At 40.5% G+C, this 24,142-nt stretch overlaps 1 protein-coding gene across 2 annotated transcripts in view; it reads left to right on the top strand.

Moving 5' to 3' along the window:
* The window catches only part of SLC66A2 (solute carrier family 66 member 2), a 67,503-nt gene that overhangs the window by 11,686 nt on the left and 31,675 nt on the right, over positions 1 to 24,142 (top strand). The window contains exon 4 of one of the 2 annotated variants that reach the window (XM_054284861.1): positions 2,350 to 2,403. The exons of the other annotated variant lie outside the window; for it this stretch is intronic. Coding sequence (XP_054140836.1) covers positions 2,350 to 2,403 — 54 coding nt within the window. The remainder of the gene's footprint in view (positions 1 to 2,349; positions 2,404 to 24,142) is intronic. 2 annotated transcript variants of the gene reach the window in all.

The following is a 24,142-nucleotide window of genomic DNA, read 5'->3' as shown; positions in this document are numbered from 1 at the left end:
TACAGCATTTCTGTATGATAATTGTTATTTCTCACATTGCTGGTCTTCATTGTAAACGTTTTTCTTTTCTATCCTCCCTTTGAATGTTTCAGCAAAATAATCCAAAATATTTAGAAAGAATAGAATATTTCAGTGGAAGGGAGTTTGCTGTTTTCTTATATTATTTTTAAATGTGTTATTTCTTCCAAGTGGCAGAAGTGTGTTTACCAGTGTGTTTTCAGTTATGTGGGAATTGCCTTTTTTCCTTTTGTTTTTATTTTTCTCACAAATTAGGTCCCTTAAGTAATTACTAGTTCAGAAAGAATCTGCTTCCTATCTTGAAACATTAAGAAGCAATCTCTTCAAATCCTGACAAGCTTGTTTTGTATTCTGTATCATGTTTTCTGGTGTTACTGGCTTAAAATACCCAAAATGTCAATAGCTATTCAGAACATGCAAAGCCATTCAGTCAATTTGCTTGTATTTTGATTTGTAGGGTAACTATCATAGCATGAGAAATGCAGTCTCCCTAGATTTTCTAGTAATGTTTGATCTTTTTTCTTTTAATTTTTTTTAGACTCTGTACACAGAGAACTTAAAAAGGTTATGTGAATTTTCTTAAATTTTTCCCTTCTTACAGTTACTTCTAAATTATGGGATTTTCCCCCACTCCCTTTTAGTATTGCAAAATGAAATTAAGTTGAAAGTGGTGCAACCCATCTTGTGCTGTTGCTGCCTTCTCTGATTTTTTGTTTTGGATACAGAGACTTTATCCTTCAGTACATACCAATTGAAAACAGAGCAAATGCTGTTCATATATCCAACTGTTCTATTACCTTTTTTTTTAACTTGGACTGTACAGCCTGTTTTTAACAATTCAGGTTAAAGAAAGCTAGCACCCAAATCAGGCAAAATACAGAACTAACAAATACCCCAATTTGATTTTAAAACCTCCAGTGATAGGACAGTTCTCTCCCTTGCATGATGTTGCTTTGAAAACTGCATGGGGTCCTCAGGTGAAATCAGCAGCCGTGAACAATAGCTTCTTATCTTTTATTTTGTATTCAGCCTCACTGCATCTTAAGTGCTCTAATGCAGATCTTCTGGTACCATTATTGGGGTAACAACAGTTTTCCATATTTGTTCCCAAGTTTTAAAGTTGTATCTGTGGAGCCATATTTATGCTGCGTTGTTGGCACAGTACAGAAAGGGCCATGCTTCTTGTTAATTTTGTTGTTGTTTTTGTTCAAAGTATTGTAATATTTTGGGGCATGATGGTGCTACCATGCTAAAGAGCTGAATTTTGAAATACAAAATGTGGATGTGCTATGTCTTTACTCAAGAACCAAGAGGTGGCTGAAGCAAAATTGTCACAGGTACAGACAGCTGAAAACATCTGGTTACTTTTGGGAATGTTGGTGGGCCAGAGCAGTTTCTTCATATTCTTGGAGAGACAGACACTCTCCCCAAATCAGCCTCCCACCTCTCTCCAGCAAACATTCTAGTAATGCCCAAGATGTTGTGACAGATTTTGACCCCCTTGGATGTGTGAACTATACTGAAAACCAGTGGACAATATTTATTGAAAGGAGATTCTTGGACATCTCTCTCTGTACTTGTGCAGCCTGGGCTCCACAAGTAGAACATGGGCTCCTGTGTTTTTGCATTAAGATCATTTCCTCTTGTCATTCATCCAGTTTTGCTGGTTGACTTAATCTCCTTTATAACTTGTACCTTATTATAGCACTATGATCCTTTGAAGAGCTTTGGTTTTGGCACTGAAGAGTTCTCTTGTGTAATATATGCGTTTCAACTGGCAGAGGAATGTTAGAGAAAAGGTTTAGCATGCAGCATGGTTGCAGATGAGGTCTGTTCTCTTCTTCTTCTTCTTGAGCTTTGTGACAGTATTTTTGAATAGCATTTTCCACCAGAGGCAAGATAACTGCTGTCTCAGCTGTTAAAACATACATACATATCCACACACCCTGTGTTGCTGAGGTAACAGATTGTTTTCTCTGATCATTAAAAGTTAGAATTTATGTAGTCTAAAGTAAGAATCAAGCTGCCTGTTTAATTGTTTTTTAAGCCTTTTTTTTCCCCTCATAGGTACACTGCATGTTGGGTTGTGCACTGAGACTGTTCAGGGACTTCGTACTGCTCAGTCCTATCTTAGCATTGTGGGGTGGGAGCCTTATAGGAAGCATGGGGACTAAAATTTCTGGCATGTTTTGGTCTGGCTATTATTTTTTAATGAATAAAATGTACTAACTGACTAAACTGTAGCTCAAATAACCACTGTTACATTTAATCATAAAAGTTTGTTTGTCTTTCCTTTCTTTTTTTTTTCCCTTCAACTCTTTTTTTATGTAGCTGCAGATAGTAAGGATGAAGAAATCAAAGCACCTCCCAAGAGATCCTATCTGGGTATGTACTGTACAAACCCATTCTGCCTGAAGTTGTCCCCTTAACCACATATTTCATGATTTGCTACTTTTTGTGATCATTTTTGGAAATGATTGCATGATCATTTCTATAGAGAATGTTTGCATTACCTTTTCTTGACATACTAAAACCTGGTTTTTAATTTTTTTTAATTTTTCACCTGCCCACTTTTAACTTTCATGGAAAAGAGGAAAAGATGCTTTCAGCTCTATTTCAGAAACCAATTCTTTAAAGGCAGTTGAATTGACTACATTGTGTGTCTTCCATACTCCTTCCCCAAGCTGGACAAACAAAACAGTGATTCACTTCTTCAGACTCAGTTGGCCTTTTTTCAGCTCTAATGCTGAGGAAACTATGAAATATACAGCAGCGTCTTTTAGCAGATATTTCACTTTGATATTCAAGCAAAGTGCCTGCATCCTTGTGAATATTCTTCTCTTTTTCATTATAGAGCAGCCTCAAAATTGCTATTTGAGAATTAGTAATGCTCAAGGTGAGAGCTTCCAATCTTCAGTTTCAGAGTTGGAATCTATGTTGTTTAATTTAGCTAAGGAATAAGAAGTATTAGGTGCAAACTAGCCTTGCAGTACTTTTTCCACTCCTAATAGTTTGGAATGCCAGTTTTAGTCAAGTAATTGTAGTTTTGTTTTAAATTAGTTGGGGTATTGCATCAGAGAAGTTCCCCCAAAATCAACTTTTAGTCTAGTTTTAACTGAACTGATTCAGAATCTTCCATTGGTACCAGCTGTATTCTGTTGCAGTTCTTGAGTTAGTGAGGAATCAACTCAGCCGGCAATATCCAGGGCACAGAAGAACATTACTGCAGCAAAAGGAGAGTCTCTGTATTTCTCAACACACAGTTAATCAAGCTGGAGTTAGCTCTAAGAAACTGCCCAAGAATGGTATTAACCTGAGTGCTTTCTTGAAACCATAAGGCCATTCCTGCTTAGGTTAAATAAGATTGTCTTTTAATGATTCATCTTCTGGATCTCCCCTTTCAGATTTAGGGGCAAAATCCATGCTTTGGGAAATTTATCAGGTTTTTTTTGTCTGATACCAGTATTTTTGCAAAGCACCTTTTCCTTTTATATTTTCAAAACATTATTTTGTCTGGATTTGGTATCAAACTGTTTTCTTTCTGTTTGTCTTTAACTCTAGTTTGTGTGGTCATTCTCACTGGCTTGCAACACTAACCATTGGAATGTAATGTTTAAGCAGTTCTGTCTTCCATGTGCCTGTATTCCTGTTGTCTTTTACTAGTTTCTAGCAACGCTTTATTTACAGTCTCAGAGCTATAAACAGTTACCAGCTTCAAGTGGTTAAAATTAAACAGAAATAAGTTACTTAATGTGACCTTTTACTTTTTTCAATCAATTTTTTTCCTTGTCGTTTTGGTTAAAAAGTAATTTGTTAGTAGTTTGATAGCTTAAAAAGATGTAGAATAAAGCACCACACATCTTAATCCAGCAGGTCTAAGTCTGAAACATTTGGTTAATAGGTATTACTTGAGGTTTGTTTTGGAGTTGCTTAGCAAAATGGGATGAATTGAATTATCGCTAAGGAACGAGGCAGCCTTACACTACTGCTCTGAAGTTTAAAGACTGGGTGGGAAAGTTAGAAATATGACAATTCTCACTGCTATAAAGAAATTAGAGATGTTTTGAGCTGTTGCATACAAAAGTATGTGCTGGTGGTATGAAGAGTGAGGTGCACAGTGCTATGTGTCACAGCATATGTCATACTCAATTGACATAGGGCTTAACTGAGCTGTGCCCTGCAGTGCTGTGTTTTGCTACAGCTCTGGGGAAGCTTGCTTAGAGATTAGCTGAGGGGAATATTGACCATACTTTCATGTGCTTGTGCATTCTCATTATTAAATTAAAACTTTAATGAGTTTTAATTAAAACTTCTGCTCAAGAACAACATGTTTTTTAATTTCCTTTGAATAAGTTTAATGGTGGTGTAAAAATTTTTTCAATGTATTTTTAGGCTTCAAAATTATTATATTAATTTACTACATCTTTATATACAGTAATTTACTACATGACCAGAAAAAGAAAGTATGTCTGTAAATTATGTCTGTAAATTATGATCTGGGAAAACTATTTAGTTATAGAGCTGTTGAGCAATTAGTCTGAAAATGTACTGGGCTACCGATGAATTTTAGGTGAACTTGTTAGATAAGTACAGAGGCATTTGTTTGGTGCTTCTCCTTGAATAGAACTGAAGAGCTCCCCAAGATTGCTTTAGGGTTTGTTTTATTGTTGGTAGTTCAAGAAACCACTTAATGCCACTATTTTTCCACATGTTATCTGACAAAGTCTTTATCTCTGTCACATGACTCTGAAAAGTGACTTTCTATCAGTCAATACTGAGAGAGAGTTGAGGGTGTGGGGGAAGGTTACTGCAGTTTGAATGACCTAAAAAAATTTACAGTAAGGTTGGCCCCAGGGTGTAAGGTTTTCTGATTCCATACAGAAATAAAATGATTTTCCTTTTTTTTCTTGGTGAAGGAAAGATCAAAAAGAGGTAGCTCCAGTTCTAAAGGATTAATGCTTTATTTTTTTTGTTTTCTAATTCAGATACCTAGTTCTACCTAGTGCTTGGCATGGTTCTACCTAGGGTAGCATGGCAACTGCTGAGACTGTGCAAAGTGCAGTTGAGTTGAAATTTGGGTTTTTGCTTGTTCCTTGTTTCATGATGAGATGATTTAGAACAAATATGAATGAGTGTATTAATCTGTTTTGCTAAAATACAAATTCCATATATATATTTTGAGCCCTGTGAGTGTTGGAGACTGTTGGGGTAACAGAATCACTAAAGAAGTAACAAAATATGACCATAGTTCCTAAGAGCCTGTATTGTTTAAAGTTGTTCAGAGTGGTTTCAGTGTGTGGTAGGTGAGCCTCAACGTGGATGAGACTTGCTGGAATTTTTTTTTCCTTTTAAGTAGATGGTTAAGCATTTGGAAAGACATTTCTGAGATTTCCTTCTCTATCTGAAGATGGTTTTACACTTGCTGTATTACAGAATCCCGAACCTTGGTTTTAACTTAAAAAAACCTCATCTGATTTGATGAGTGTGATTTCACTAAATTTTAAAACATGAGTAATAAGAATTAGTGGTAATGGAACAGCAAAAACTTAGATTCATGGAATACCTCTTGCAAAATATTTGAAACTACTAAACATTTTTTATGGGGGGAAAATGTAAAATGTATGTATAGTTGACTTTGCAGCCTTATAGTTGCATAATAATGAGGAGAAAATAGTAATGTGAATTGAGCAGATGCAGGCATCTGCTGCAAGTTTCCACCGGCAGTGTGACAGCCTGGTGAATGACTCACACTTCCACCTCTCCTTTTGTCCGTGCTCCTCAGTTAGCTCAGGGCAGCAGTTGGCTTGTGTTGTTCAACAGCACCACCACAGTGTTGACATATTTGAGAACAGCACTACTACGTTACATGTGCCATGAAGGATGTAAACTTTATTTAATCAGCTCTCTCAGTTCTTCTGTTCAGTGTTAGGTCTGTTTGGGCTCAGCACGGCATCCTGCACAGCTTGTGGACAAGCACTGTGTTTTTCCAGGGGTGCTCTGTAAGTCACATGCATAATGTGCTTCTCTGTCCAGCCCTAGCACCCTGAGCAGAGCTGGGGACACAGCAGAGGCACAGCTTTCCTTGCTGGTTGTGGGGCACCTGGGTTTCATTGGAAGTGCTTGACTTCTGCACTGTGCTGCCTGGTGGTTGAATTCCCTATACAGCTGGAACAATGAGAGCAGAGTTGTTGCTGGGGTGTCACCACCTCTGTCTGTGCATAACTGAACATGGAAGTGCTCTTGGAAGGATTTTGATCCCTCCTCCCCAGGATTATATGTATCCTTGTTAGACTAATTTCAGAGTGCTTTTGTTAGTATTTTGGGGAGGATGTTCAGGAGAAGGGATTGTAATGGCATGTCTGTGAGAAAACAGGATGCCAAAAGGATATTTTTTTTTGCTTTGTTTAGTTTTGCTTTGTTTAGTTTTGTGGTTTGTTTTTAATTTTTTTTAAAGGATTAAAAAATATTAATGGAGTTCTAGTTGAAGAATTCAGGTCTACTTTGCCTGAGAAAATGGCACCTGTCTACATTAACACTTGTAATTCTTTATATGATGGGAACAGTTATTTTCCCATGTCTTTCTCTGCATCAATTTGTAGACCTTTTAGGAGACAAAAGAGAGTAAGAAATGGAGATTATAAACACATAAGGGCAATTTAAAATTTGTTTTAAATAAATACTTAAGTGGTAAACATTGGTGTCTTTTTAATACATAATTTTGGTTTATTTTTAGTTGATGTTGCAAAAGAGACCAACACAAGTCTGGAAAGTAATTTGTCTTTACAGATATGGGTCTGTGCTGGAAGTCAAAGTTATTCAAGGATTTCAGAATAATTCAGTCCAAATAGAACACTTGATTTAAAGAAAATATTGTTGGCATACTGAACAGATTGAACCGAACTTTTTTATTAAATTACAGATGGAGAGGGAATAGTTTCATTTAAAAATTTGTTCCTTTATTTTCATAGAGAATTTGTCCTGAACCATTGCAAGTTCAACACTGAAATAATTTTCTTTCAGAAAACATGAGAAAAATGAGTTTGGAGCAGTCTGTTTTCTGGAACCAGTTTTATGTTTCCCAGTAGATACTCTCTTTCAGGCTTTGAAGTTCCATTCAGTGTAAATCTTTCTTCAGCCCCTTAGGCTAATGGGCCTCAAAATAAATATTCTGTGGCCTTTTATGTCCTGTTGAAAGTGTTGAAAGTGGTTCAGTAGGAGGGCATGTCTTTTTTGCAGGCTTATCTGGTATTATTCAGAAGGTATAAGAGGGAAGGATAAGTTTTAATTCTGTATTCCAGAGAGACTTTTTCCTTTCAGAAAAGACAGCTGGAAAGGGAGAAACCCAAAGAAGGATTTTTGAGGCCTCTGAGCAGCTATGATCCCTGCCTCTGGCAGTTTGCAGTTTTCTTAAGGTGAGAGATCCAGACATCCTCTGCAGTGAGGTGGAGGCATGAGGCCTATTTGCCTTCAGCCCCCCTGAGTGCTCTGAAAGCACATTCCTGATCACAGTGGTCAGGAATGAATTTTCTTTTCCCATTTCCCTGTGCTGGAGGCAGCTGGCCCACGTGGTTATCTGTAGGGTGGTGGAAGGGGAGAGGGAGAATTGCAGTAAATCTAGAGACTTAGAGATGAAGTGGTGAGGGATCCAGGTGGACAAGTCACACTTGTACTGCATGGCATGTAGCAGGTTTAGGCCTGAGAGACAGGTGGTGGCTTTGCATGAGAGTTAAGGTGGTCACCTTTAGAAAACCCAAGGGTGTTTCTTTTTGTGGGTGTCTTGGTTTGGAAAGACAGGTGTCTGCTAAGAAAGGCAGGAGCCTCCCCAGAAATGGAAAATGTAACCCTCATCCCTCTGAATTGCTATAAATTTTAAATTAATAGGCTCTCAGGTAAAAATGTGGGAGCAGGAATAACAGTTTATTAGGGAATAAAACAAAAAGATAAAATAAACAGTGCAGTAAACTAAAACAGCACTGACAGAGTCAGAACACAACCTGACACCCTGTGGGTCAGGGTGTTGGTAGCTGTCCAATTAAATGGTGGCTGCAGTCCTCCTGGAGTGTCAGGTGTAGTTCTGTTGGAGCAGGGATCCTGCAGAAAGGGTCTAGTCTTCCTCTGAAGATCCGGTGGAAAAGGCAGCTGTTCATCTGGGAAATGCAGTGGAGAAGCTGTGCTGGTGTTCCAGAATCTCAAGATTATATCTGGGTAGGAATGTTTGGCTCCTCCCTCTGGGAAGAGCATGTCACAATGGAATGCTAACAGTTCTTATCAGTCATGCAGTGATATTCAGTAGCCTGTTATCAGCAGATGTCTCCCTGGAGGGAGGATAGGTTGTGGAAGAGATAAGGAAAACTGCCCACTTAACAGAAGACAGCTGCCATACAGATGGCAAATAGAATACAATTTGCTTGGCAATCCAGGACAGTGGAATGTGATGGAAGTGGAAGAGACTCACATTACCTGCATGACTGATAGGCAAAGTATGAGGCAATAGCTCCCAAATCTTAAACTAATCTTGGATGTATTGTTCCATTGATGAACTGCAGACTTATCAGTAGTTGTAGTTAGCCTTAGGGAATAATCTGGTGTTATGGGCTCACCCTGGCAGGCAGCTCTTCCTAGCAGAACCACCCTCTCAGTCCCCTGTAGTGGGGTGGGAGGGGAGAGTCAGAAGGCCAGAAGTAAGAAACTCCTGGGTTGAGGTAAAGACACTTTAAAGGGTGAAGCAAAAGCTGTGAATACGAATACAGGCAAAGCAAAATAAAGATTTAATTCTCTACTTCCCATCGGCTGGCAAATGTTCAGACATGTCTAGGGAAGTAGGAATTCACCATGGGAGCATGATGGGGAGACAAAATCCATAATTTCAGGCGTCCCCACTTCGTCCTCCTGAGCATGCTGCTTACACTTTCTGTGATCACTTGATCAATATGTGAGCCAGCACAGGCAGGCTCTACTGTGATTTGATTATCTCCAGAACAGGGCAGGAATCTCAGACATGTTTGATAGGGTGCCTCTTACCACAGGCCTGTATTACCTAAACACAGATGCTTGAATTGCCTCTTGAAGAAAGGTGAGGTGATGAAATGTGGTATAAATCCAAAAAACCAGTTTTTTCTGAGCCCAAGAAATGCCAAGGACTCCTCTGAATTCTGCTTTCTGGTTTAGTAGTGTACGAGAGCTGTGGAGCACCTGTTACTTCGTGCTAGCACATGGGTCCTCATTTCAAGTTGAAGTCTTGTCTTAGTATACTTCATGGTGGATTCTTACTGGGGCTGCCAGTTATCTGAAAATGGAATGACATGTGTCTGCCAGGTAAACAGTTTTTTTGGCTGCTGACCTGGTGTTTTCTTTACGTAGGTAGCATAACTCAGAGAAGAGAGATCTTATTTAGGTGGTAACACTTAATCCTTTTTTTCTGAATTTTGGTTAGCACAATGATGGTTGAACAGGTTCCTACTAATTTTGGGGTTTGTTTTGGAACTTAGATATTTTACCTTAGTTTAAGATAAAACTAGAATTGATAGGCAGAGAGGTAATGTCCTTTAACAGACAACTTGGGGGAAAAGTGTTTTCAGCTGTGCAAGTTCTTGTGCAGGTCAGAAGCAGTGAACTTCAAGCTCCTTTCAGTTTGGAAGCTGCTTCTCTCCCAAGTTTAACTTTTGTATCAGTTACAACAGTTAAGCAGGAAGAATAGTTGCCACCTGTGGGATGGGGAATGTGATGAGCACCCACCATGGAATGTGGATGGGTGAGTTGCGTTTCAGGTTATATTTTTAGCGGACAATGAAGCCAACAGTTCTAGAGTCTGTAACTTTTGATAACTATTGATGAATTTTAGTTTCTAGACTTACTGTTTGGCAACTTTACAAAAAAATTTTTGGCTTTTGGGCTTCACTCAGAGATCAGAAGTGGCACCTTGGACAATAAAAATCTTTTCTGGCCAGTAATGTTCTTTTCCCTCCCTAGTATGTGGGAGATGGTGACTAGTGGTTATTTCATATTAGCCACTCATTTTGCACTGGCAGAGTTGATACACTGTACGAAGTACTTTGCATTCAGCAATAAATGCAGTAGCATTCTTGTGCTTTGAGAGCTGTATTGTAAAAAGTACTCTTTCAAAATACTTGAGAAATTGGAACTGCCACCTGCAACTTCCTTTAGTTCTTAAACTGAATCCTCTGAAGCCTTAAGCACTGAAGGCATTATTCTGATCTTGTGCAATGTGGACAATAACATTTTTTTCAACGTTATGTTTTATTGTAGTGCATACAGTAACTTGTGGTTAAACTGGTTCTTCTTCACAGTTTAAAAATTTACCCATTTTTAATCAGCAAGGTTCAAAGTACTACTTCATAAGATGAAATGTCCTCAGTTTTTAAATTTTGAACAGGTTACTGTTGAACAGAGTGGACTAGATGTCCTGCAGAAGGCTTTTCCAATCCAAACTATTGTGGGATTGTAAATAAAATATTTGTAATTTGCTCTGTCAACTGTAGTAACTTTGTAATGTTTTATATAACGTGTTCATTCATTTGGCTTCTGTCATTGGTGGTAATCAAACAATATACATGTTCTCTATCCCTAAAACAGGGAGTTGAGAAAGTATTACCCATGTTTACTTGTCACCAGGGCAGGGAACCTGGTGAATGTTTTTGCTGCTACCGCATTTTGAAATTATTATTTAGCTCCCTTCAAGTTTTCAGCCTACAGACAGCAGGGAGATTGTACAAGTCTGTGGTTGACTATCTCTTGTGAGTTAGAGTCATTTCAGTGAGATGTTATTTCGGGGTAGAGCAGTATGTTTGGACCTCAGTCTTTTGGCCCCTTCTTTGCACCAGCCTTGCTGCTGCTTTTGAATGTCTTTGACATGAAAATGTGGGTAGGGTGGTGTTTTGTGAACTTCTTAATGCAGTTTACAGTGCTTGTGTTTATAGTTTAAGAGGATCTGCCAGGCTAAATATAGCATGTGAAGGGCCCATGCCTGTTCCAAAAGCCTGCCTGCTGCAAGGAAAGAGGGGATGTACAGGCAGGCACGATTTAAGTGGAGTGAAGGAGGTGTGTGCAGTGTCAGGAGCCTTTCCTTTGCTGTGCAGCATGAGGAGCACACTGCAGTGCTTGCGAGAACTGGAAAGAAGCAGTGCAGCTGTTGTTCTCCCAGCCTGTCTTGTTAAAAAAAAAAAAAAAAAAAAAGGTGAGTGGGGGGAAAAGAAAAATGTCTTTATCTGCTACCAAGAAATTTCAGTGTTACCTTAAGTTGAGGGAAAACTGTTTTTCAGTCTGGGGAGAAAAGAAGAGAGGTGGTGAAGGTTGCTTCCCAGCCTGGCATGAGCAATTACACCTAGAGGTTCACAGGAACAAGGTTCAGCACTGTGTTTGTGGAGCGTGCTGCTCGGGCTGCCTGCTCTGGCTGCTGGTGCCCCTGACCAGCTATCCGGCAGGCCTGTCATCCAGTTCTGCTCTGGTGGGAAGAAGAGATTGGAAACAGGGTCTGTTGGAAGAGCTGTGTGGCAGCAGAAATACTATTTATGGCGTAAGACCCATGTCCAGTTGGTGGTGTGGTGGGGAGATAAACCTGTGAATAAAACGTGGATTTTGCTTGTGCCTCACACAATTCAGATGGAGGAAGGAGAACTCCTAGCAACATCTAGCCACATGAGGGTGCTCTGGTGTTTCCAAAACTTGTCTGCTGAGCCGCTAAACTGGAACCTCAGAGACAAGGCTGAGCTCGCTTTCAGGGCTGTGGAAATAGTGAATAAACAAAGATGTTGAAAAAATATTTTCCTTTTTGGTGGGACCCAGAATAAGTAGGTGCTTTAATAATATCAGCAATGAAACATGTAAATGTTCAGACAGCTGGTTTGTCTGCTCACCCTTCACATCAGGGAGCATGTGTGCAGCAAAGCTGCTGCTTTGGTTTGGTAGAAGTGAGAAACTTTAGCAATTGTCTGCTTCTTGAGCTTGTCACATGCTGTTGTAAACTTGGTCACATCTTGATCTGAATGGGGAGCTTTATTCTTTAAATTTGGCTTGGAAGGGTCTTCTGAAGTTATTTGATCCAGTTTCCTGCTTGAAGTGAGTCCAGTTAAATGAAGTTGCTCAGGGCCTTGTGTGGGTGAGTTGTGAGTATCTCCAGAGACGGAGATTCCACAGCCTCTCTGACACCTGTGCCGATGTCTGACTGTCTTCATGATGATAAAGTTTTTCTTTCATCTAATTGGCATTTCCCTTGTACCTCATGTCTTGTTATCGCCTGTCCTGTCTCCAAGTGCCTTCAAGAAGAGCCTGCCTCCATGATCCACTTCCTCCTCAGCTGTAGGCAGCAAGAACCCTTCTCTTAAAGCTGAATGGGTCCTATCAGCCTCTTCATGTATGCTGTATAGCTGACCCCTTTCATCATCTTGGTGGCCCACCACTGGGCTCATTTATGGAATCATAAAATTATTTAGGTTGGAAAAGACCCTTAAGATCACTAAATCTGGCTGTTAACCCAGAGCTGCCAAACCCACCACTAAACTGTGTCCCTAAATCACCACAGCTAATCTTTTAAATTCCTTCAGATGTGGTCACTCAGCTGCTACCCTGGGCAGCATGTTCCAGTGATTTACAATCCTTTCTGTGAAGTTTTTTTTCTAATATACAGTCCAAACCTCCTATGATCCAACCTGAGTCCATTTTTGCTCATCCTATTGCTTGTTACTTTGGAAAAGAGGCTGACTCCTACGTGGCTACAGCCTCCTTTCAGGCAGTTGTAGAGAGTGAGAGGGTCTCCCCTGAGCACTCCCAACTCCCACAGCTGCTCGTCATCAGACTTGTGTTCCAGGCCTTCCCCAGCTCCATTGCCCTTCTCTGGACACACTCCAGCACTTCAATATCTTTCTTGTAGTGTGGGGCCCAGAACTGGACACAGGACTTGAGATGTGGCCTCAGTAGTGCCAAGTATAGAGGGACAATAACTGCCCTGCTCCTGCTGGCCACACTATTGCTGATGCAGGCCAGGGTTATTGGCCTTCTTGGCTACCTGGGCACTGCTGCCTCATGTTCAGCAACTGACAGCTGGCAGGCACCCCCCAGGTCCTTTTCCGCCAGGCAGCTTTCCAGCCGCCCTGTCCCAGCCTGTAGCTCTGCAGGGGTTGTTGTGACTGAAGGTGCTTGGCCTTTTGACTGTCATACACTTGGCTTCAGCTTATTGATCCAGTCCAGATCCTTCTGCAGAGCCTTCCTACCCTCCAGCACATCAGCACTCCCACCCAGCCTGGTGTCATCTGTGGAATTGCTAAGAGCACACTCCAGTAGGCCAGCATCTTTCTTGTACTTGGAAGCCCTGAATGCATTGCTCCAGATAATGTGTCTTGTGAGCGTTGAGTAGAGAGGAATAAACACATCCATCCATCTGCTTGCCATACATTTGCCCAACTATACAGCCTGGAAGGTGATTGAGTGCCTTTACTATAGGTGTACACTTTGACTCATGCTCAAATTGCCGGCCATGCTACCCTCTGCTATTCTGTGAAGCTGTTCTCTAGTGAGTCAGCTCTCTGCACCAGTACTGTGTGGTTACTCCTTCCCAGCCTCACAGTAACCTGAACCTCATTCCTCAGACTAAGATCCCTTTGAATAGCAGTGCTGTCTTCAGTTCATAGAGTCATCCAGTATCCTGGGTTGGACGAGATCCACAAGGATGACTGAAGTCCAACTCCTGGCCCTGTAGAGGACAGCCCCAAAAATCACACTGTGACCCTGAGGGTGTTATCCAGACACTTCTTGTACTCTGTGAGGCTTGGTGCTGTGACTGCTTTTCAGAGGAGCCCAACCACCCTTTGGATGAAGAGCCTTTTCTTAATATCAAAACTAAACCTCCCCTGACACAACTTCATGCTGTTTCCTGAGATCCTGGCACTGGTCAACCAAAAGAAGAGATTGGCATCTTCCCTTCTGCTTCACATTGGGATGAAGTTGTTTATTGCTTACTCTCCCTAATTTGGTATTCATGAACTCACCATCATCCTGGTTGTTAATGAAAGATATTAAAGAGCATTGGCCCTAATATTAATCACTGTGTGCTGCCTTGTAACTGGTTGTAAATTGTATGTTTTTTCTTTGAGAGGTGAAAATCTCTTAGCCTGATGATCCAGCCAATTTTCTGCCTTTTTTATTGTCCACTAACAAATCAGTAATTCGTTAATAAAGATACTACAGGAGACTGTCAGCAGCTTTGTTAAAGGCACTGTAAATAACACCTACTGCTCCCCTCTTGTTTTTAAAACCATGAATTCATAGACTCTTAAAGGGTAGGAATGGACCTCAAAGACCATCTAGTCCCAGTCCTGTTGCCATGGGCAGGATGTCTCCCACTAGACCAGGTTGCTCAAAGCCTTATCCAGCCTGGCCTTGAACACTTGCCAGGCATCCACAGTCTGCCTGGGCAACCTGTTTCGTGTCTCACCGCCTTCACAGTAAAAAATTTCTTCCTAATATCTAACCTAAATTTCCCCTCTTTCAATTTGTACCCATTACTCCTTGTCTTATCACTGCAGCTGCTGAAGAGTCCCTCTCCAGTTCCTGGTAGGCTCCCTTCAGATACTGCAAGGTTGTTGTCTCAAAGGGCAGCTTGGTCAGTTGCAGTTTGCCCTTGGTAAAGCCACGCAGGCTGTCCTGCTTACTTTCTTATCCTTCCTGTGTTTTGGAGTGACTTCCAGGAGGACTTCTTCCATAACCATCCAAGGGATGAGGTTATCCTGAGTGGCCTGTAGTTCCCTGGTCTCCTTCTTGCAGATAGGTGTGATTTTTTTTTTACCTTTCCTTCCCCCTTTCCCCTGTAATGGAAAATCTCTCCCAGTACCATGATCTTTTAGAGATGATGGACTAGCCTTACAAAGATACAAGCCTGCATATGCCTCAACACCCCCATGTGCATCCTATCTGTCACTTGAAAGTTTAGATACAAACTCCTGCTTTCCTGTTCCTGGGTACTGCTTCACTCCCTCATCTTTGCTAGCAGGGCTGAGGAGCTGTAGGGAGCAGACCTCACCAGTGAAAGCACATTAAAGCATTATTAATGCAAGAAGGCAAGAGGTGATTTTAGAGCCATGGTGACAATTAGTTATCTGGCTTTCACAGTGATGTCCTGCTTTGCTGCCTGCCAGCTCTCTGTCAGTTTCTGAAAGCAAAAAAGTGAGAAGAGAAATGTTGATTTTTCTAGATGATGGCCAAGTTGCCAGTTCAGTGCAAAAGATATAAGTGAATACATTTTTAAAATGTGACTGAACTCCCCACAGACTTCAGAATAAACTTTCAGGCTGAGGGGCTTTTAATTGTTAGTACAGATACATTGATAGCTTGCTTTTTTAGTTTCCTAAGTAGTTGATAGCATTGGCTGGCGTGGTGTATGCTTAAAGAAGCACTGTTGCGCAGTGCTGCCTGCTCAGACATAATAGATTGTCTAGACAGCTTGCTAGGGAGAAAACTTCTGGTTGCAGCACATTTTTACGTTTCTAGAACATCCAGATTTTGTAGATTTCATGAGTTTTTAAAGAACCTTATCTTTGCATTTAGGTAAGTGGTATGGAATCGACAATTCAACAAATGAGCCTGTCATCCGAGTCAACATCTGCCAGTATTAAAGTTCTGTCATGTACAGGGGGTGAGGCATAGCTTGCACTCACTTTCTGCTGCTGACTCTCTAACCATACTCCCTTGGAAAGGCAGATGGTGTCACTTGGGAAAGCTCATTTGATATGTTAGGGCCTTTTGTTGGAAATGAGCCTGCTGAGATGACTGTACCTGCTGCTCTATGCAGTGGGAGGGATGGACAATGAGGTGACCTGAAGTGCTGGGCAGAGTGGCAGCGCCCACTTGGTTCCAGTTAAAATGCTGCACAGGGCAGGTGTGACATTGGGTGTCTAAGCTGCCATATTGTGCTGTATGAACTATATGTGGAGGTAATGCTAAAGGTACAGTGTGATCGTTGTACACAGCCTGATGGATTTTTTCACTTCATTTTATGTCCTATATGTTTAGTTAGCTATATTTAATTATTTAACAATCACTGAGAATATGAAGTTACTAGTTTCTAGTAAGCTAGAAATATGGAATATAAAAAAATAAATCAATGCTTCTGAAGCTCTTATAAATAATGCCATTTTAACAAGGCATTTCCTGATGCTGGAGATTGAAAGGCACTTATCACTGAAGCATCAGTGCTTTGCCATTTTCATTGCTGTATGAACAGAAATCAAAATAAGCCCTTTTCTGTTGTGACACAGATGTCGTGCTTTTAGCCTGTAATGCAGTACACTGACCATCCTGGACTGAAAATAATTTGTGATAACTTTATTTTCTGAAAAGATTCCCATTTTCTCTCCGCTGCACATTCCCACTTTGCAAGCAGTGATGCACCAAATGTTCATTGGAAAAGGATTTTCGAACTCTGGGAAGACATTTCAAGTGAGAGAGAAGAGAGATCTTAGACACTCTCCCTTTTCTGTTTGCTTTTAGGAGATGACTTTGGAAATCCTACTTTGTATCCTATCTCTGAAGCAGGAAAATGAAGCAGTAGAACCTAAGTACTCTGTGTTCCATGTGAATGCTGAGAAAGGATGAATTAGGACAGGGGGGCTTAGGTGCTCCTGCTTTCCTGTGTGTTCTTGATCCCCTATTGCCCCCACAAGAAGGTGTATGCAGTTGGCTCTTTTAGCCCTCATTGCCCATTTAGTTTGTGTCTGTCTCTGCCCCTGAATGTTTTTAGACCTGTGAAGGCTGGAGCTGAGCACTCCAGTTATACAGGCTGCAAAGCAGTATCATGGCACTTGCATGGGATACAGAAGACTGAGGTGGAGGCTCCTGCTTGCACAGATAACTCTTGAGTTTATTAGTGAACAAAGTGGCTCTGATGGTTTCTTGGTAAGCCAGGCTGCAGACAGGGGAGAGAAAACCCTCAATGGGAACCTGAAGCCTGCATCCTAACCTTTTAGGCTGTTTAGGTACTGCTGGTTTCCCATCTTTTAATGTTAGTGTGATTTTTTCCTGACTTAGGCTGGAGAAACACCTGAAATCTCAGTGTTTTCCATAACAGAAAAAGGCATCCATGACTTGCTGAGTGACCTGCAGAAGCTGAAGGCAGGCCAGTCTCTCCCCATGAATTGCAAAAGGCCTGAATCTGAGGGTTGGACTCCAGATCTCAAGTCTGAGGAGATGAATGCTGCCTTCTATGGTGCTGAGATCAGCCCTTTGTCAGGGAAAGCTGCCTGCCTCGTGAAGTTTTACTTACTGATTTTCTTTTGCGATAGTAAGTTCATAGTTTTATATTTGGAATAATTTTTTATGAACCAAGGTGTGTTGAAGAGCAAACACCAAACCAAACACCCTTCTGGTGTGGATGCCAAGTTGTCACTTCTGCTGTCTGGCAGTTAACAGATGCCCAAAGAGTGGAATGCTCAAGAGAAGAAACTTGTTTACAAATTATTTGTTGGTTCTGTTCCTGTGTGTTGGGGAGGTGGGCATTGTTATGGGAAGTGGTGCAGACCTTGGCAGTAAGTGTGAAGCTGGTTGATGGGAGTGCTGCAGTGGAGCAGATTTGGCCTATGTATCAACTATGCTTGTCTGCACTGAGATGTGACAGTCAACTTTCTGAAACAGGCAGTACATCATCTTTGCCCTGCCTTCCAGCTTGATACTTTTTACTGCTGCATGCACCTGGTATAGATTATTTCAGGTTGCATTAGATATTGGGGGAAATTATTTAGACATTTAGAGGTGTGATAGCACAGTGTAGAGCAGTGCTGGCTTATAGCCACATTCCAGATGGCAGCCAGGACTGCTGGGGAGTTGTACAGGACATTGTGTCAAGGAACAGGCAGAATTAAGGTGGAAGGATTACTTTGTAGGTCATAGCAGTTCCTGAATTCACTTCAGAGTCGTGTCCCACCAACTGTTGTTCCTGTTTCAAGGCCCAAACCATCTCCTTTTCACTTGCAACCACTCTGCTTCATTAAAACTGATGAGGAAAGTATGTTTTTTTCTCTTAGTGCAAAGAAAGGTTAGTGTTGGAGCTACCTTTGCAAATAATAATTTGAATTGCCAAGCAAGAAATATGGTAATAAAATAAATTATTTTGTGTATTTACTAAAGAAAGTTTGGTTCATGTGGTGATATGTGTAAATAGAATAACTATATTTTAGTAATGATCTATTTAAATTACATTTCTTATCATCTTAAAAATTAATTAAATGGTTAAATATTGCATTACTTTTACTTGTAACTTATAGCAAGCTCCTTGGGTTGAAAATTGATTTAAAATAGAAGTGCAAAATGACTTAATTTAAATTATAAAAAGGTAAATGAACTACAGTGTTTGTTCTGAAGGTTCATTTTTTGGAAATGTTTCTTTTTAAAAAACAAATGAAGTGGATATTATTTTCAAATAGATTTTTAGTAAAATTAATTTTCTCTTTTTTTCTCATTCTTTTATACTCTCAGTTGCTATTCAAAGACACAAGAACAAAGCAGATGTTAGCTCCAATCAGTTTCTTGTTGTGAGAATAAATGAGATTTTTTACTAAGCAAAACTGAAAAAGTATAAAAATTGTTCTTGCAGAAGCAGATGAAGCCTTATAAGCTCTGGCTCCAGTGCCAGATGCAGTATTTGACTCACTAAAGCTAGTAGTGATTTAAGTGAGGTTAATAGGCTGGCAAATATAGACCTCATCAGAAGGGTGCATAATCACATTTCAAAATTTGATTTTGTTTCGTGCTTCAGAGCAAATGTTTTCAGCTTCAGAATGTTACAACTAAGAGAATCGTGTGCATCTCTGTCTATAGGAGGAGGTGACATAATACTGAGTGAGGTTGAGAGGAAAGGATGTAACTTAGCTCTTTGTGAGAAGCTGCTTCCTGTATGGTCTCAAATCAGCAGCAGAGGAGGTGTTTTTTTTAGAGAATTTGAATTTATGGTGAGGGGCAGGGTGTACACAGCCTCCCTCCTAACACTTGGATTACTAGTAGACAGCATATTTCCCTCCATATGGGAAGGAAACAACTGGGGCAACTATAGGAGGGAGCAAGTATACCACCATTATTCCTGAGGATCTCCTTTCAGATGCATTTATTATGTGCCCTACTTTCTCTTTGCTCTGCTCTGTGATCAGTATGCATTACATCTCTGCATCAGGATCCTATGTCCCCTCCCATGGGTGGGGGAAAGATTCCAAATCCCAGAATTCAGTTCTGACAGATTTATTTTTACTTGCATTGTACGTTTACAAAAAAGTGTCTTATTCATCCTGACCGATTCCATGGAGAAATAGAAATCTGTGAAAGGAAGACAGATCCTAAGTATTTCATGGAAACATTTTTTATTTTTAAAAGCTACTTAAAGCTGTCTTTTTTACTATTACCCATTGCAACTCAGAAGTCTGAAGAGAATTTTGGAGATGGAACATTTTAAATATTCAGAACATCTCTGTTTCTTTGCGTAAGGTATGAGTGTCAGGATTTTTTTCCCATCAAAATCAGGACCAGTGCTGCTGTTTCTAAAATACATAGACTGCTTTGGTGTTACACACACTTCAGTAGCCCTTGCAAGTTTGCTGTGTTTTTTGTGCGTGCATGTGTGCGTAGTTAAGCTTTAAAACCTGACATTTATCTCTATGATAATAAAAATTATGCCATCCTCTCCTTTCTTAAAGTGGCTTTTTAGTAGGTTGCTTTGGAAGTGTCACAAACTGCAGTTGTTTGGAGATAAATGTTTTCCCCATCTTACCTCAAGTTTGTATAGCCTTTGAAAAAAAACAGTTGCTGGTCTTGACATTCTCTGCTTCCTGTCACCCCCATTTTTTTTGTCCATTTACACCATGACAAACTTGCAGTGACTCCTTGCTTATGTCAGTGTTTTCCACTGCTACCCTTTCTTGTCTTTGCACCCCTTGGCATGTAAAAATCAGGAGCAGTTATTTTAAGAAAATGTCTTTTGCCTTAGATTTTTTACTTTGTCTTCAGAGACACTATTTACTCCCTAATGCCTTTCCTCATACCCTGTTGAGAGTAGGTTGTAGTAGAACAAGTAGCTGCACTTAGGGAATAGAGCAAACTTAATATGGAAATGACTTAAAATAGTCTTGTACACAAGTACCTCATTTAATTTTTGTGTACAGTAGATGTTAAAGAACTGGTCAGCCCTGAAAGAAATTCACTATTTCTTCACAGCAGAACTCAGAAATGTAATGAGGATTTTGTGGATAGGATTGTTGTTTGCAGCTCATTGTTTTTGGTTCATCTGTCATCATTCTCCACATCCCTGGCACTCCTGAGTACACAATGTGAAAGGGACAGCAGCAGTGGAGGGCAAATCCCAGAATCACTTGACCAGGGATAAAAAGATGGTGCCCTGTGGTGGCAAAGTCATCTCTCTGGTGAACACTTCCAGTGCACTCTCTTCTGCCTGTTTTGGTTTGAAGGGCTTTTCTTGTCCTTTTAAAAAGTAAAAATATTTGTAAAAGGGCATAATAGCCAAAGTCTTTTGACTCTAGCAATGGCTGGGTGCCAGGATGCTTAGCAGCAATGCTGAAGATATTCTTGATCCTCTTTTTTCCCCCACTCCTTCTTGCCCCCTCACTTGTACTGACAGAACAGTTTGTGGGATTATGTTTTGAGCCAAATAAGTGCTTAAACGCAAGCTTGTTCTTTTCTTCTGTGTGTAAAATCTTAAAAAAAGGAAGTAAAAAACACACATTTCGTGGCTTCAGTGGGAAATGCTTCAGAGAACTAAACTGAACCTGTTAGAGATTGAGGGGGATAAGAAGAGCTTGAACTTCTGCTGGGAAATGGGAACAAGTTGTGAATGCACACCTATGTCACCACCAAACTCTTCATTACAGAGCCACTTACTTAAATCAACTACCATTGGATCTATGTCTTGAAGGATTTTTAGCTTCGGAGCATTGAACTGCAGGCACAAGGTGTTCAGAAAATGCACCTTACATAAAAAGGTGTTTGGAAGTGCACCTTACATAAAAAAATGCTGCTCTTGTCAAAACAGGGATTTATCTCTGGTCAAACTAAACAGCTGGGAAGCTGAAGGGGAAATTGGGTTTCAGGAAAGCTCTGTCTCGCTTGGCTCCTCCAGTTACAAGTGCTGTAATCAGTAACGCAGCCTGCAGGCACTCAAGTGAAACTCTCTACTGGTCTCCTGGCCTGTAAATTCTTCCTGCTAGTGCAGTGGAAATTCCTGCTGTTCGGTGCCCGTATGCAGTAATTTAGATTTGTGCAGACTTGTAACCAGGATGAACTTTAGTTTAGTGGTTGTGAGGGAACACGGAAGGCACGGAGGTTCTGGAAAACCTGCTACCAGAAATTCTTTCATTCCCTTTTCCCTAGAAAGTTACATGGAGATTGGAATTACTGCCAACTTTATCTACCTATATTTATTTATTTTCAATAGCAGATGAATTTCCATAGTCACCTTTTCACTTAAATGATGTTTATTGCAGTAAATGAGAAGTTATAAGTTGAAATTTTTTTGCTACTGCTGGCCTGAAATTCATGAATTGATTGTTGGGGATAAAGGTTGTCACCAGTGAATGGTCACGTCTTCACAAACACAGATACATAAATTATTTTAATGAATTTGGTCAAAATTGGTCAGAATGTAGGAGATGCTTCCAGACCTGCATGGGTAATAGCTTCATGACCTGCTGCCATAGGACATGGAAAAAACTTAAATGGAAGGTCCTTAATTCAAATCAGAGACATTAAAAGTTTAAACTGGTTTCTCAGATCTCATCTGTATGTTTGCCTCTCTCTTCATCCTCCCTCAGATTTCCCAAGGTCTTTCTTTTTATTCCAACATAGAACAAAACTTGAGAAATACAGGGTTTTTTTAGTACGGTATTCTTTTTCACCAGCCTACCCTATTATTATTACTAACTATAGATATTTGGAAGGAAGCTCTATGAAATGGAGTAGTCTGTGCCATCATTTTTAAATATTAGCATCTTTGTAATGCTGTTTGGATAATTAAAGAAAACTTGCCTGACATTTTCATATGTGTAGCAAGGACTGAGCAGAGGAGAGAGGCAAGTGAAAAAAAGAGGTGAAAGCTTCCTACAATTTCCTCCATGCCTGTGATAACTTTAAAGTATTCAACTATCAATACTAGAATGGCTTATTCTGAGGTTAACTGAGGTAATGGCCAAGAGATGTTTAGCAGGCCACATTGTTTTAGCAAATGAGGCAGTGGCACAGGGCATTCTTCTGTTTAGACACTAAATTACTAGAGCCAGTTTGGGGGCTAGAATTTGTTTTGGCTGGTGGTGAGTTACCTAGGAAACAAGGATTAAACTTGCCCCCAAAAATCCTAAATAAGGAGATGAGTTTGTATTCTCATGAAGAGTGTTTAGCTTTGTGTCATGAACATACTTACTTACACATGCATTTATGCATGTGTAACCGTCTGACTTCGGTGTCTGAAAAAAAAATCACAAATGCCTTCTTTTTGTGGTGTCTTCACAACAGAGGAGGTAGGGTCTCAGGCAAGTCAAGCTCAGACAAGGCTGAAAAAGAGGGATCACTTATCAGCTTTTTTCTCAGAGATCTGCAGTTCAAAAGGTGGTAAAGTCTTACCTGGCAGTTAGTTACCTCCAGAGTTTCTGGGATAACTTGCTGCATTATACATGCAACCTGGCATTGTAATCTCTGGCACAGAGGAATCTGAGTCAAACTGAGTCTGGTCTAATGCACAGCTTGGTTTTGTAATGTTTAGAAGAACTTTAATTAATTTCTTTAATTACAGTCTTTAAATGAGAAAGGGCATATTGTTTCTAATATTATAGTGGTCTTGATATCTTCTGAGACTTAAGCTGCAAAGAGTAAGTTTCAGTAATATTAAAAATAAATTAAACTGTTTTCATATAGAGTTTATAGCTCCCAACTACAAGAATTTTAGAGTCGAGGCTGCCTGCTCTGCAATGCTTAACTTACTGCATTTTAGTCTTTTTTGGAGGCCTTTGTATATTGCCTGCTAGGGCTGTGGGTGATATCTTCGATAAACTATGCAGATGATAGTGTAAAATATTGTTAAAATTATTGTAGAAATAGAAACTTAGTACTACATGTTCTTCTTGCTGTGACGTTCTCATCATCCCTGCTTATCTTGCTGTCAGAAAAAGAAGTCTTTTTCTATAGTTAGCATAGAAAGGCGTATCTGGCCCAAAGAACAGTGAGCTTATCTCTTATCTGCCGCCTCCATTGCTGGCTCAGTTGGGAGCAGAGACCTGACTTCGCAGCTCTGCCTTGAGGGTGAAGGGTTGGGGCACTTCTTTAGTTTGACTTGCTCTGGGGTTTTTGATGCCCCTGGTGTAGGAGGTGAGCAGAATTGGGGGGGAGTATTTGTAGTGAAGGCAGCGGCTGCCCAGAGTAATCTGAACTCTGCTGTGGCATTCCCTGGGCTTTCCATTTCCTCTGCTGCACCTTTAGAGGAGGATTTCCTCCCGGGGTCTGTGCTCCTTCTGAGTCACATGGCTTCTAGAGCCGTTCATGCTGCTTTCACACCACCTTTCAAATACAGAGCTTATTTCTGTAGCACTGAATCTTTTGGGCCACAGCTGTCTTATTCCAGTGGCTTTCCAAGCCCCATGATCTGCCTGGTTATTAGGCTGTTTTTCTTCATTGGTCATAATTGCCACTTGTGCCTGCTGTTGAGACTATCTCATGAATGCAGTGACTAGGAAGAGCAGTCAGTACATTGGAATAGAAAGGAGAGACCTCTATACTGAACAGGCAAGTGTAGCAGTAACACAGTAGGGAGTTGTAGTAGTGATGCTGCTGAGGAAGCAAGTCTTTACAGGGGGAATATAGTGCTGTAAGTACCTTGGTTTAGATATACATAACCTTAAGTTAAGTGCACTGCTCTTGTAGCAATATTGGCATGTGTGTGGTGGTGGTTGTTGTCTTTTATTCTTCTCCTGATCTTACTGGCCTGCTAGCACACCAGGAGTAGAGACCCAGTGCTTTCTCTCAGCTGGACTTGGAAAGCAAAGAATTTGGTTAGCAAATGTTGCACAAGGTACAGTGGTGGGGAGTTGCATGTGTACCTTCTGCAAGATTGCCTCAAAAGGATCTTCCATCTGGA

Source organism: Melozone crissalis, unplaced genomic scaffold, assembly GCF_028551555.1.
Source record: "Melozone crissalis strain CALT ecotype California unplaced genomic scaffold, PUWL_Pcris_2 ptg000042l_1, whole genome shotgun sequence".
Classification (NCBI taxonomy): Eukaryota; Metazoa; Chordata; class Aves; order Passeriformes; family Passerellidae; genus Melozone; species Melozone crissalis.
Note: the sequence above shows the minus strand (reverse complement) of the source record. Positions and strands in the feature narration are given on the sequence as shown.